Here is a 13682-nt window from a genome sequence, read left to right as displayed (position 1 = left end):
CTAGAGAATACTAGCCATCAGCTTAAATCTTGCATAGAAAAATAAATTTTGGCCAGGTGTGGTTGCCAAAATAATCCCAGCATTTTGGGAGGCCGAGGTGAGAGGATTGCCTGAGCCCACAGGTTCAAGATCAGCCTGGGCAACTTGGTGAGACCTCATCTCTACAATAAATCAATACATAAATTAGCTGGCCATGGTGGCGCACACCTGTAGTTCCAGCTACTTGAAAGACTAACCTGAGCCCGCAGGTTCGAGACCCGCCTGGGCAACTTGGCAAGACCTCATCTCTACAATAAATCAAAAACTAGCCGGGCGTGGTAGCGCACGCCTGTAGTTCCAGCTACTTGGAAGGCTGAGGCGGAAGGATCGCCGGAACCCAGCAGGCGAGGCTGCGGTGACCGGGAGCGGCCACTGCACTCCAGTCTAAGTGACAGAGTGAGGCTCCAACTCAAAAAAAAAAAAAGAAAGACTAAGGCAGAAGGATCACCCGAGCCCAGCACGTCGAGGCTGTGGTGGCTGTGAGCATGCCACTGCACTCCAGCCTGGGCAACAGAGTGAGACTCCAACTGAAAAAAAAAAAAGAAAAGAAAAGAGAAAGAAATTTTGGCCAGGCGCAGTGGCTTATGCCTGTAATCCCAGCACTTCGGGAGATGGAAGTGAGAGTATTGCCTGAGCCCAGGTGTTCGAGACCACCTTGATGAGACCTTACCTCTACAGTAAAAAAAGGTAGCTGGGCATGGTGACATGCATCTTTGGTTCCAGCTACTTGCAAGGCTGAGGCAGGAGGGTCACCTGAACCCAGTAGATCAAGGCTGCAGTGGCCATGAGTGTGCCACTGCACTCCAGCCTGGTTGGCAGAGTGAGATTCTGACTCAAGAAAAAAGAAAGAAAATAAAAATTAATTTTAAAATTAATTTTGTTAAACTAGAGTACTAGATTAAATTTTTTCAGTTAAAACATATATGGATGATATTCCCAAAAGAGCAGATCCACTGATACTATATGTAATTTGCCTCTGCTAACTAATTAGCTGTTAAAGAATTTTAAATGCATGTTTTTTTTCTTTATTTCATGATAAAATGCTTTAAGCAATACATACTTTGCTTTTTATGTCAGCCTGTGTTCTGATTGCTCCTTGGGATAAATATCTACTCTTGATTTTGATTTTGAAGGATAAAAATGTACCGGTTTACTACTACCAGTAAAATGATGACTTTAGTATATAAGTTTAAACTTGCAGCATGCACTGATTTTTAATAAGATGGAGGTTAACATATCTCTCAGAATGTTGATCACAACCTCACTGACTTATATTTAGACCTTCTGATGTCATAATTTTTCAATCCTAAGGCCCAACCCAAATGTGTCCAGATCCAGAAAGCCTGGTTGAGAGGGGTGGTCCCTGTGGTGATGGACTGTGAGAGCACTGTGCAGGAGAAGGCTGTGGAATGCCTTGACCAGCTCTTACTGCAGAACATTGAGCATTACAGTAAATTTCATGCTGAGGACAACAGCCAGGTGCTTGCTTGGGCACTTCTTGCTCTCCTTACCACAGAATGTCAGGACCTGAGGTATGTTAACGGTATGACTTGTGTTCCTTATAGAAGGCCATATGGCCAGGTGTGGTGACTCACGCCTGTAATCCCAGCACTTTGGGAGGCGGAGGCGAGAGGATTGCCTGAGTTCAGGGGTTTGAGACTAGCTTGGGCAACTTGACGAGTGTGGTTCTAGCTACTTGGAAGGCTGAGATAGAAAGATCACTTGAGCCCAGCAGGTTGAAGCTGCAGTAGCCATGAGCATACTACTGTACTCCAACCCAGACAGCAGAGTGAGACTCCTGCTCAAAAAATAAAGTAAGGCCATATGACTTTGTATTAATAAATTTCTCCCATTTATCTTGAAAAATCAGCTTTTGAAATAACTTAGTATATGTGAAGATTCAATCTTGGCTTCTTTTTTTCTTGACCTACTTCAAAGCTCTTAACATTTTGTGTTGACTGTATTTTTGTGACACCTTTTTAGTCACTTCCTTTGCTTTCCTCTGAGGGCTGTCTAGTTATAGATTGGTACCTTAATACAAGGTAGAAAACACTGATGGATATCAGTGTTTCCCAGTACTGGTTACCATGAAAGATGATGTCCTAATTCTTGCAAGTTAAACTATTTCTATCATTTTATTGAGTTAGTTGACTTAATAACACTTCAGTTTTCTTATTCATTTGATATTGAGCATACTTTGCGCACAGTGAACATTGTATTTAGGAATTAGGACCTAGATAAAGGAATTGTCATGCACTAGAAAGAGTAATAGATTTATTTTCAAAAAATGCCATTCTGTGGCCTCGGCAAATCATTTTCTCTCTCTCTGGCCCTTAGTTTCCTCATTTGTAAGAATAGCCATGGTAATACATGATCGGTTCAGGTCCCTTTTGGTATGAAAACTTCATGACTGCGTTTACTCAGTAAATGTTTTCTCAGTTCAGGTGGAGCATCTCCAACCAAAAAATCCAAAATGCTCCAAAATCTGAAACTTTTTAGATGCCACCATGATGCCACACCTGACTTTATATGAGGAATTACAGTCAAAATGCAGGTGTACAACATACAGCCTATTCAGCCTTCCCAAGGGAAAAATAAAATTACCTTCATGCAATGTGTATAAGCTATATACAAAGCATAAATGAATTTTTTTGTTTAGATCTGGATCCCATCCCCAAAATGTCTCATATATATGCAAAAATTTCAAAATCTGAAAAAAAAATGCAAAATTGGAAACACTTCTGGTCCCAAGCATTTTGGTTGAAGGATGCTTAGCCTGTACCCACTCTATGCTTTGCTGAGATTCCTAGAAGGAATGAATTTAGTGGCAATAGATGGACTGCTGTTTTACTTTTCCTAGGAGTACCTTGTTATGCATACTCAGCATATTAATTGGTGGTAAGCCCCCGCAGCCTTCTAGTAGGCTCTCCTTGTTTGAGTCTTTCACGCTGCCCAGTATGACCTTTCTGCATGTGTGATTTCTTTTGTGGCTGCCAGTTACCTTCAGAATGAGCTTCATAAGGAGCTCTTGGCTATGTCACTCCACCGTCTTTCATCTCTGTCTCGTATCCCCCACACCCTCAGGCCCTCTGGCACATCCCTGCCTTGAACATGGTGTTCTCTCTTCGTCTGCTGTCCTGCCCAGCTTTTCTCCTTTGTATGAGCTCACTTACCCTCCTGGATTTCCTTTATTTCTCTCTGGAAGTCTTGCCTGACTCCCCTGGTCTGAGTTAGTTGTTCATCGTTCCATAACACACTTTAACATCTGAAGCTGGGGTGTACCTTACTATTAAGCTGTGTCACAGCATCCATAACAGGTTTTGTTTGCATTTTAAATTAGGGGAGGCTACCTATATATATTGGAGGTCAGAGGGGAAAGGAATAGAAACTATTGAGGACGAGTGAAAGATGGGTGATATTTAATGAAGAAGTTTCTGGAAAAGAGCAATATATGAAGGGATACACTTTAAAAAGTAGGAGGAGGAAACTTCAGAGGTAAAAGGAAACAGGGAAAGAGAAGCAGAAAAGAGGAAATACATGAACACTAGAGCTTACTAGCCTTTGTTTCTTCAGTTAGGTAATAATCAGAATAATCTGCCCAAAGATAGGAAGGGGACAGCACTGGGGCCTGCCATGGGCAGAAGTTCTGGGTAGCCACTTCAAGGCACGGACAGGCAGTGGTTCTCATTGTGACGGGCTCGTGATATCTGACTGTTTTATCATGATGTTAAGGTGTTAATTGTCATTTTTCACTCTCATTCTTTAATAGTAGTTCAGAGTTTTCTAGAAGCCATATGATGATTTTGAAACAGATTGAGTGCAGAAGCAGATTTGAAACTCCACCTGTCTTCTATTTAAGCCAAACCTTAAAGTACAAAACAGTGCCACTCTCTCACTATGTTTTTTTTGAAAAGTTATTTGTAATAAAATAATGTATGCTAATATGTAATGAGTTTATTATTTTTGAATGAATTAATCAAATATTTTTTAATTTCTTGATTTTAATTTCTTATGTGGCAAATATTTATAGATATAACCTATGTACACAAGTTTTTTGGAGGAATCAATAATTTTTTAAAGATTTTAAAGCAGTTCTGAGATGAAAAAATGTGAAAGCCACTGAGATAAAAAATCGATTAAAAAAATTATTGAGAACAGCAGGATCAGTGGAATAAAGAATTCTGTAAACATTACAAACAAAATGTTAAGTTATTTAATGAAGTGTTGCTACAATATCAAGAAATGTTCGCAGAAAGAGAGCTTCACAGAATAAGACCTTTGAGTTGAGTCTTGAAAGCTCATGAGGGGCAGTGGGCCCAGTGGCGGAAACCACTTGGAGCACAGTGCAGTATGCAGTGCTCTGGGCAGGCTGGCTCAGCCAGGACACGGTAGGCTGGATGAATTCTGAAATGAATTAGAGAGTTATACCCAAATGGGAAGGAGGCATTGGTGACTTTAAAGTAGATGAAAAGTACAGAGTGTAGAAAGGTTGGGCCTGGGTGTTGGAGGAAATGCCTAGTTTATTGAGTTGAACAAACATGTTGAGAACCTCATCTTCCAAGTCTTATTCTCAGTGCTGGAGATTCACAGAATAATTCAACACACTTCCTGTACTCAGGTTGTTCTCAGTCTAGTGGAAAGAGATGAAATAAAGTCACAATTTTAGGAGAAGACATATTACAGGAGCACCGAGGAAGGACACATAGCATTATGGTGATTACTTCTTCTTCTTCCTCCTCCTCTTTTCCTCTTCCTCTCCTCCTCTTCCTTCTCTTTTCCTCTTCCTTATGTCTTTCTCCTCCCCCTCCTCTTCTGTCTTTCTCCTCCTTCTTCTCCTCTTTCTCCTCATCCTCCTTTCTCTTTCTCTTCTTTTTCCCCTCTCTCTCTCTCTCCTCCTCCTCCTTTCTTCTTTCTTCTAGCTTAGGATGGCTTCCTGGAAGTGGTGGCCTGATCTGAATATTGGGGAGTGTATGAGCATTAGTCAGGTAGCCAGAATAGTGAGAGTTTCGAGGAAGGAAATAGCATTGTAAAGGCTTAGAGGCCAGAAGATTCCACGAAGTCTAAGGAAAATGACTGGTTCATTTGCCATTGACTGAGTTATGAAGAACAGAGGTTGGGAAGGTAGGGGATGGAGGGAGGGCTGCAATGAGAGTCCAGTTATGACTTGGATGCTTTGTCACATCTGAGTTGGGAGTACTTGGTAATGAATGATATCATCCAGAGTTAGGTTGTAGGAAAAAGGACTAAGAATAGAGTTTTTCAGACTCAGTGATTAAAAGAAAGGGATTAGTGAAGGGAAATGAAAAGAGATGCAATTGATAGACCAGAGTTTCAGGGCAAAGGGAATGGTCAGTGGTCATAAAATGGGCCTGAAGAGTGGTGGTTGGTTTTGATATTATGCTAGACCTTGGTGTATGCTGAGTCACAATCTAACTAGAAATGGCTGTATTCACAGAGGGGCGGATAGAGAGCTAGGAACAGCTCAGTTGATGTGGAAAAGAGTGAGTTATCAAAGAGGAGCCAGATTTGAGGTTTCAAAACTGGAAGTTAAGATAATTTTTTTCTACATTCTGTGTTGGCTTTATATAATCAACATTACTTAATATGTTTCTGATCCCTTTTTAACAATTTAAAAATATTTGTTGATTGCATGTATCTTGTGGTATTTGGACACAAGTAGGACATGAAATCATGTGTGAGCTAACTGCAGTAAAACTCTTGACATGTGGCTGGAATTTTAAATCAATAACTAATACGTTTTATTTATGCATATGTTTATTGTGTTGTGTGGGTGTGTTTATGTTGTTATAGTTGCTTTGTTCTGCATGCTTTGATAATTTCCCTTTTTAAAAAAAATTAGTGAGGAAGTCTTTGTGTGTGTGTGTGTGTGTGTGTGTGTGTGTGTGTGTGTGTGTTCCCAGCAGTCTAAGAAGAATTAATTGGAGAAATAAGTGTATTTTTCTCTTCACTTAAATATATACTGTATATTTGTGTGTTTTTTTATAAACAATATTTTTTATTATGATATTGTGGGGTACAGTTAAGGGTTAGGTATACAAATATGCTTCGTTCAGGCAACCTTGTTGATAAGAGGTGTAGGTGTCTCCCTGTTATATTGTATATTTGTATTATATAATAATAAAATATAATAATATGCATATGATATATAAACGGTATTGTTTGGTGAGTCAGGATCTCATTTAGTGATATAGGAAGAAGTAAAATAAAAGATGGTTTTAAAACAACAGTAGCATTACAAACAATGGGAAGCATTTTTGTTTTATTTTTAAATGATTTGAAATATCTGTTTCTAAGTGGTATTTATTTATTACAAATTTTAGCTCATTTAATATCACCAAATTTAAGTGCTAGGATGTCATTTCTTTCCATTCCTTTCATTGCTAAGGACATGTGTTTCTATTTTTTGTCACTGTTACTATATAAGTTCTAGATGTATCTGTTATTGGTAACTAATCCATACATTATGTAAAACTTTTGGAGAGGATAAAGGTAAGAAGGTTGTCAAATGAATTGTGAAGTTTTATTAGTTGCTTTAAAAAATAAATCTTTTATTAGGGGAAAATAAATATAACTTATTCTATAATAGAAGTTAAAAAAATATCTAGCCTGGTATCAAAATGCCCAGCTAGGAACTTGTGCATGGAAGTTCCCTGTGCCAGAGGAGTCTTGGAGCTGCAGAAGTTGGTACCTTTCAGTAAGGGGCTGATTTGAATATTTTGTATATTTATAGTTGCAGTTCTGCTTTTCCATCTTTTTTTTCCAGCTGCTATTTAAATAAAGCTTTTCGTATCTGCTCCAAGAAAGATAAATTCTCATCTACTTTTATGAACAATATGATCTCTTACACTGGCACAGAACATTCTGCACCAGCCTGGATGCTGCTCTCCAAGATTGCGTGCTCATCACCCAGGCTGGACTACACCAAAATAATAGAGTCCTGGGAGAAAATCAGCAGGTTTGTTTACTTATAATTTAGCCACTGATGGACACTAAAAAGTCTTGGAAACAAAACTCTTAGCTTAAAGAAGTGGACTATTTCATAACTAGGTGTATTCAGAGATCTTCTCTTGAAAACCTGGCATAAAAACGAACATGAAAAATAAGAATCAGCCGGCCTCGGTGGCTCAGCCTGTAATCCCGTGCCTTGGGAGGCTGAGGTGAGTGGATTGCCTGAGCCCACGGGTTCGAGACCAGCCTGGGCAACTTGGTGAGACCTCATCTCTACAATAAATAAAAAATTAGCCGGGCGTGGAAGGGCGTGCCTGTAATTCCAGCTACTCGGAAGGCTGAGGCGGAAGGATTGCCGGAGCCCAGCAGGTTGAGGCTGCAGTGGCTGGGAGCAGCACTGCACTCCAGTCTGGGCAACAGAGTGAGACTCCAACTCAAAAATAAATAAATAAATAAGAGTCACCTTTAAACTGTCAGTTTACCCTTTGTCCAAGCACATAAAGTGCCTTGATGTTCCCATAGCTTGACTGCTAAACCGTGCTACCTACCCTACTTCCTCCCGTGTTAATAGTCCAAAAGAAATGGCATTTTGTAGGCAACATTGTTTAATTGGTTCTCTCTTGATATTTCTCCTACCCTTTCTCTAGTCAGCAGAATCCTGATCCAAACATCTTAGGACATATTCTGTGTGTTATTGGGCACATTGCAAAGCATATTTCTAAGACCACCCGGGACAGAGTGATTGGTAAGTGTCTGTTGAATAATCTTTCTTGAAAAGGCTTTACCATTTCAGTTTTTTATATTTATATATATATACATATTTTAAGCAATTAAACTTCAGGGGTACCCGGGCTTGGTGACTCAGCCTGTAATCCCAGCGCTTTGGGAAGCTGAGGTGAGTGGATCGCCTGAGTCCGCGGGTTCGAGACCCGCCTGGACAACTTGGCGAGATCTCATCTCTACAGTAAGTCAAAAATTAGCCGGGCGTGATAGCGCATGCCTGTAGTTACAGCTAATTGGAAGGCTGAGGCGAAAGGATTGCCAGAGCCCAGCAGGTCGAGGCTGCAGTGGCCGGGAGCGGCTACTCCACTCCAGTCTGGGTGACAGAGTGAGACTCCAACTCAAAATAAATAAATAAATATACTTAAGGGGTTTTGACTTCCTTCTTAGATGGTGTCAAGCATAAGCTGAATGGATTTCAGTGGTCTCTAGAGTTGATCAGTTCAGCTGTTGATGCCTTGCAAAGGCTTTGTAGAGCGTCTGCAGAGACACCAGTGGAAGAACAGGTATGGCCACAGATTCTCCTTGATGTATTTCTAACTTATTTGTATTTAGACATGTTTCTCTGTTTGCTTTGAAGTTTGAGGAGTGCTCTCTATAAATAGAGACCCTATAAAGATTTGTATCCCCAGCAGCTATTGCTGCAACAAGGCAACATTTGCATGACTGTAAGTTGACATTCCCCAAGATTTGGCTGTTGAGAATAAGTGGTTTCCCCTTAGGTGATCATCACCTGGGTTCCAGGTATGACTGTCTTTTAATAAGGCATGCCTGTTGACTGACAGCCATTTTCTGGTGAGAATTCTGCAAGGTTATCTTTTATAAGTTGTAGCCTAGATTCCGGTGATAACTTCAGGTATTTCTTCTTGACTTCCACCCTCATTCCAAGAAAATTAAACAGACACCTAACGGGGAGTTCCCTCCAGACCAGGTTTCTGATCTTTTGATACCCTCCAGACCAGGTTTCTGATCTTTTGATAAGTCATAATCCTGAAAAATGTCTGTCCTGTTACTATGTGGATACATTACTCAAATATCTCTTGCTGATATCTTGTCCCCAAAGTTGCCCAGAGCCTATAGCTAATGTTCTTATATATGTAGAAACAAATCCAAATGTGAGGCAGAGAGTTACTTTGACCTGCTAAAAGGTGTCCATATTAATGTCTCTAAGAAATCATTTTATTCCTACTCTGTTTTTATCATGAGATTTGCTCATAGACAGTGCTAATTACAATTTAAAACTTAAGAGCTAGTGGTTATTAATAATGAATATAGAAGTCAAAAATTAATTTAAATAATAGCTAGAATGTATTTATTTTCCAGGATTAAAAAATCATTGCTTTATCTGAGTTATCTAGCTACTTCTCCATGCTTCTTTTTCTTATGCAAGTTCATTAGAGAAAGTCCTTTCTTAACATGTTACATTTTCTACTTATAATAACAGATCTAATAAAACAACGTATTGTGACTTTTTTGCTTAGGACTTAAGACAGGTTGGAACTCACTTACCTAATTAAAAAAAAACCTGAACTTTTGTTTTTAATGTAGAGAGATCTACCTTTAAGCTTAAAGGTCTTAAGTCCCAAGCAAAAAAGGAAAAGAAATACTTTCATTATTTGACTTTTCTAACCCTTTATCTCAAGACCTAAGAAGTTATGTGAATAAACTTTAAACAAAAAAAATTACCCCCTGAGTAGGAACCACAACAATAAACAAACAAGCAAAAAAGTTGGCTAAATATAGTGAGTCTAGTAAGAAAGAGGAAAGACTGAACTATATTAATAGAAATAGTATCTAGAATTAGAGGAGTGGTGTACCTGCTCATTGTTGGGTAAATCTAAGTTGACACATTCTGTAATTCAATATCAGTGACAACTTTTCAGAGAAATGTTGATAAAATTTAATGTAACTAGAGGACAGCAATTAGATGAGAGGATTAAGAGCAAGTTATATAAGGAACAGCTTATTACAAAGCAAGTTATGTAAGGAACAACAGAAGGTCCTTGAGTGTTTAGCATGGAGAAGGGAAGGATTATGAGGGATAGGGTGCCTAACTACATTCAAATATATGAAGGGCTTTCAAATAAAAGAATTGGGTTTATTTTGAGGACTGATTTGGACCACTGGATAGAAATCACAAAGAGGCAAATTTTGGCTAATTGAAAAAAAACTTGCTACGGTCTGCCTAAAATGGTAGGGCTTACTTCAGAACACATCCCTAGCCATTGGAGGTATTCATAACAAGCTGGACAAGAACTGGACATGAGCTACAACATGAAGAGAGTCCTAGGATAGTGTGGCTTTAACAGCTTTACCAGATCCTGTGATTTTAAAAGTGATTAGTCATACTACCCAAGTTCTAGTCTTGAGGTCTCACCCAGCTTAGCCTTTGTCTCATCAGGATAAGGCATCTGGATTTCAGAAGCTCTCTTGGCCAACATTGTAGTTCAGGTTTCACAGTAAATTAAAAACTTAAGAACAATAGTTCTTTTAAAAGTAATAAAGGCAATAGTTTTGAAATATGTTGGGCCAAGTTAAGACTAAAAGCGTTTTGCTCATAGTGATTGTTTGTCAGCAGTTTGGCAGATATTGGTTGGGTACCATGTTGTGGTACTGCTAGGCACTGGATAATGGATAACGCAGACCCCTTCCTAAGGTACCTACAGCATAGTTGAGGAGATGGACACATCAACAGATAATTTTAGCAAAATGTAATCATTCCTAAAACAAAAGTAGACGCAGAGTAACATGGAAGTAATGGGTTGGAGGTGCTTAGCTCAACCTAGGTTTTAGAACGACTTCCTACAGAAAATGAAATCCAAGAATTCTAGAATGTGATTGGGAGCTTTCTCCCTTGGCATAGAGGTATGGTTAGATGTTGTACACTAGAAATTATTATAACTGGTAAAAGACTGGAAACTTTTCCCTAATAATAAATTTCAGAAGAAAAACAATTGTTCTTTTAATTTTTTAGTCTTTATAAAATCAAGTCTTTATCACAGTAGTTAATTTACCATCTGCATGTGCCAGAACTACAGCTTTTTCTCTATTGTGGAGAACCACTGTTATTGTAGGGGTCTTACAAATTAAGGTACTAGATCTTACTAAATATTTGCCTTTTGCTCTTCTAGGGCAAATATAGAAAGAAAGATGATATATATACACGGTACTTTATAAATTCCACTTAGCCTTTTCTCATGACCATATTGCTAAAAGTGTGCCATTGTGATTTTGGACAAATTGTGGGAAAGAAGAAATATACAAAAACATGCCTTATGGCCTATCCATTTGAAGATCATAGTTTCTTTTGGGAATGTGGTATTTCATGGGCAGTCTGAGTGTTGTGGGACCCTTTGAAAATGATCTTTGACTTTCCATAGGAATTACTGAAGCAGGTGTGTGGGGATGTGCTCTCCTCCTGTGAACACCACCTTTCCAACATCGTTCTGAAAGAGGATGGCACAGGGAATATGGATGAAGACCTGTTGGTAAGCAACTACTTTTCCTTTTCTCTTCCTTTTTATATTCAAGGATTTTTTTTTAAGTGGACCTTGAACACCTATCATAATACTACAAAATAGAGATTGACAGTAGCAGGACACTGCCAGTGGGGGGTGTGGAGCACATAACAGCAATAAGGGTGCCTGATCCTAATCCAGGCAAAGTGAGGCCAACAGGAGGTCCAAAACTTCACCTGTACCTAAACCACTTAAGTACGCAATCCTGGCTTGTACCACACAACTTTAAAATAAAATAAAATAAAGTAAAAATGTAAAAGGTATTTTTTGTGTTGTGTACCTTAAATGCTATTAATAAGAAAAGGACTCTTGTAGCCTAGAGCTTACTCTCTTCCTTTTTTTTTTTTTTAATTTTAAAGACATGGGGTACAATTCAGGATTAGGTATACAAATGTTTATTATGCAGGTACCCTTGTTGATGAAGTGTGCCCTCCCTTTTCTATTTTTAGAAGAATTTTTTTTTATTGATAACTTATTCATTTTTTTATGTACTTATCATTTGGGGGAAGGCTTGATAGTATAAGATTCATCTGTTTAGATTTTAGGAGGACTTGATTCCAGTACAGAAAACACAATGTGTTATAAGCTTGACAGAGTCAAACTTAGAAATAATAAACTCTTATATTAATAACATGAGTCTACTCTTAGCTGGACATGGTGACTCATACATGTAATCCCAGCACTTTGAGAGGTGGAGGTGAGAGGATTGCCTGAACCCAGGGGTTCAAGACCAACCTGGGCAACTTGGTGGGACCTCGTATCAAAAAAAAAAAATTAGCTGGGCGTGATGGCACACGCCTGTAGATCCAGCTACTTGGAAGGATCACCTGAGCCCAGTTCCATTGCACTCCAGCCTGGGCAACAGAGTAAGACTCTGACTTTAAAAAAAAAAAAGTGAGTCTATTTTTTTGGTTGGTTTGATTTTTTTTTAAAAATTATAACATGTCTTTTGAGATGTTAGAACATCAGCCAGTAGAAATGGGGAAGAGTGCTGAGCAGTTGCAAAGTAATGTTTAAACTAAAATGATATATTTGGCAATTCAAAACACAGATGACTGTGGAGCATTGAGATTGTGTTGCATGGCACCCTACTTTTGAAACTAGTTATAAGCAATGCAAGGGATTCCTATGAGCCAAGACATGTTGAGCAGTTGGTTGATTTCAGTGGCTATCAATGTCCTTCAGTATAAGCCATTATTTAACCAAAACTGGCCATTTTTTTCATATATTTAAATTGGTAGAACACCTCTTTTCTATGTTCCCTTCCTGTTTAACCAGCCTCCGCCTCCCTAAGTGCTGTGATTACAGGCATGAGCCACCATGTCCAGCTGAGAGTAGACTAACTTTATTAATACAGTAGTTTATTATTTTTCAGTTTGACTCTATCAAGCTTATAACACATTGGTTTTCTGTATTGGAATCAGGTTCTCCTAAGAGCTAAACAGATGAATCATATACCATCAAGTCTTCCCCCAAATGATAAGTACATAAGGAAAAAAATGAATAGGTTATCAATAAAAAAATCTTCTAAAAATAGAAAAGAGGGGGGACACACATTATAAACAAGGGTACCTGCATAGTGAACATTTGTATACCTAATTTGCAGTTCTTTTTTTTTGAGTCAGAGTCTCACCCCATTGCCCAGGCTGGAGTGCAGTGTCACACTGATGGCCACTCCAGCATCCACTTGCTGGGATCCGACAATCCTTCCGCCTCAGCCTTCCAAGTGGCCAGAACTACAAGCGCGGGCTACCACACCCGGCTAATTTTGATTTATGGTAGAGTCAGAGTCTCGCCAAGTTCCCCGGGCTGGTCTCGAATCTGCGGGCTCAGGCAGTCCACTCGTCTTGGCCTCCCAAAGTGCTGGGATTACAGGCTGAGCCATTGAGCCCAGCCGACTTGCAGTTCTTTTTTTGTTTGTTTGTTTTTTTTTTTTTTTTTTTGAGTTGGAGTCTCACTCTGTTACCCAGACTGGAGTGCAGTGGCCGCTCCCGGCCACCGCAGCCTCGCCTGCTGGGCTCCGGCGATCCTTCCGCCTCAGCCTTCCGAGTAGCTGGAATTACAGGCGCGCGCTACCACGACCGGCTAATTTTTTGATTTATTGTAGAGATGAGGTCTCGCCAAGTTGCCCAGGCAGGCAGACCAAGTTTAGATTTGTTACAAGAGAAGGCTGTTGTGCCAAAGTCACTACTGTGCATGTATTCAGTGATGAAAAAGTCTTCTTGTGGGAATCCAGATGCTTTAGGTAAGACAGCCATGATTTGTGGTGCCAACTGGCCCCAGGATTTCTAGAGGGTCTTGTTCTTTTAATTTCTTTGGGTAGAGTCGTTGCCCACACTAGAAAAATATTTAATATTGTCAGTGATTTTTTTTCCC

The 13682-nt window shown here is 39.4% G+C and overlaps 1 protein-coding gene across 1 annotated transcript in view; it reads left to right on the top strand.

Moving 5' to 3' along the window:
• Positions 1-13682, top strand: part of NCAPD3 (non-SMC condensin II complex subunit D3) — an 80129-nt gene that overhangs the window by 37283 nt on the left and 29164 nt on the right. The window contains exons 17-21 of the mRNA XM_008069540.2: positions 1351-1571; positions 6824-7015; positions 7656-7753; positions 8179-8294; positions 11169-11276. Coding sequence (XP_008067731.1) covers positions 1351-1571; positions 6824-7015; positions 7656-7753; positions 8179-8294; positions 11169-11276 — 735 coding nt within the window. The remainder of the gene's footprint in view (positions 1-1350; positions 1572-6823; positions 7016-7655; positions 7754-8178; positions 8295-11168; positions 11277-13682) is intronic.

This window comes from Carlito syrichta, unplaced genomic scaffold (assembly GCF_000164805.1).
Source record: "Carlito syrichta isolate Samal-C Ts95f unplaced genomic scaffold, Tarsius_syrichta-2.0.1 Scaffold312097, whole genome shotgun sequence".
Classification (NCBI taxonomy): Eukaryota; Metazoa; Chordata; class Mammalia; order Primates; family Tarsiidae; genus Carlito; species Carlito syrichta.
The sequence above is the reverse complement of the archived record's forward strand: the minus strand, read 5'-3'. Positions and strand labels throughout refer to the sequence as shown.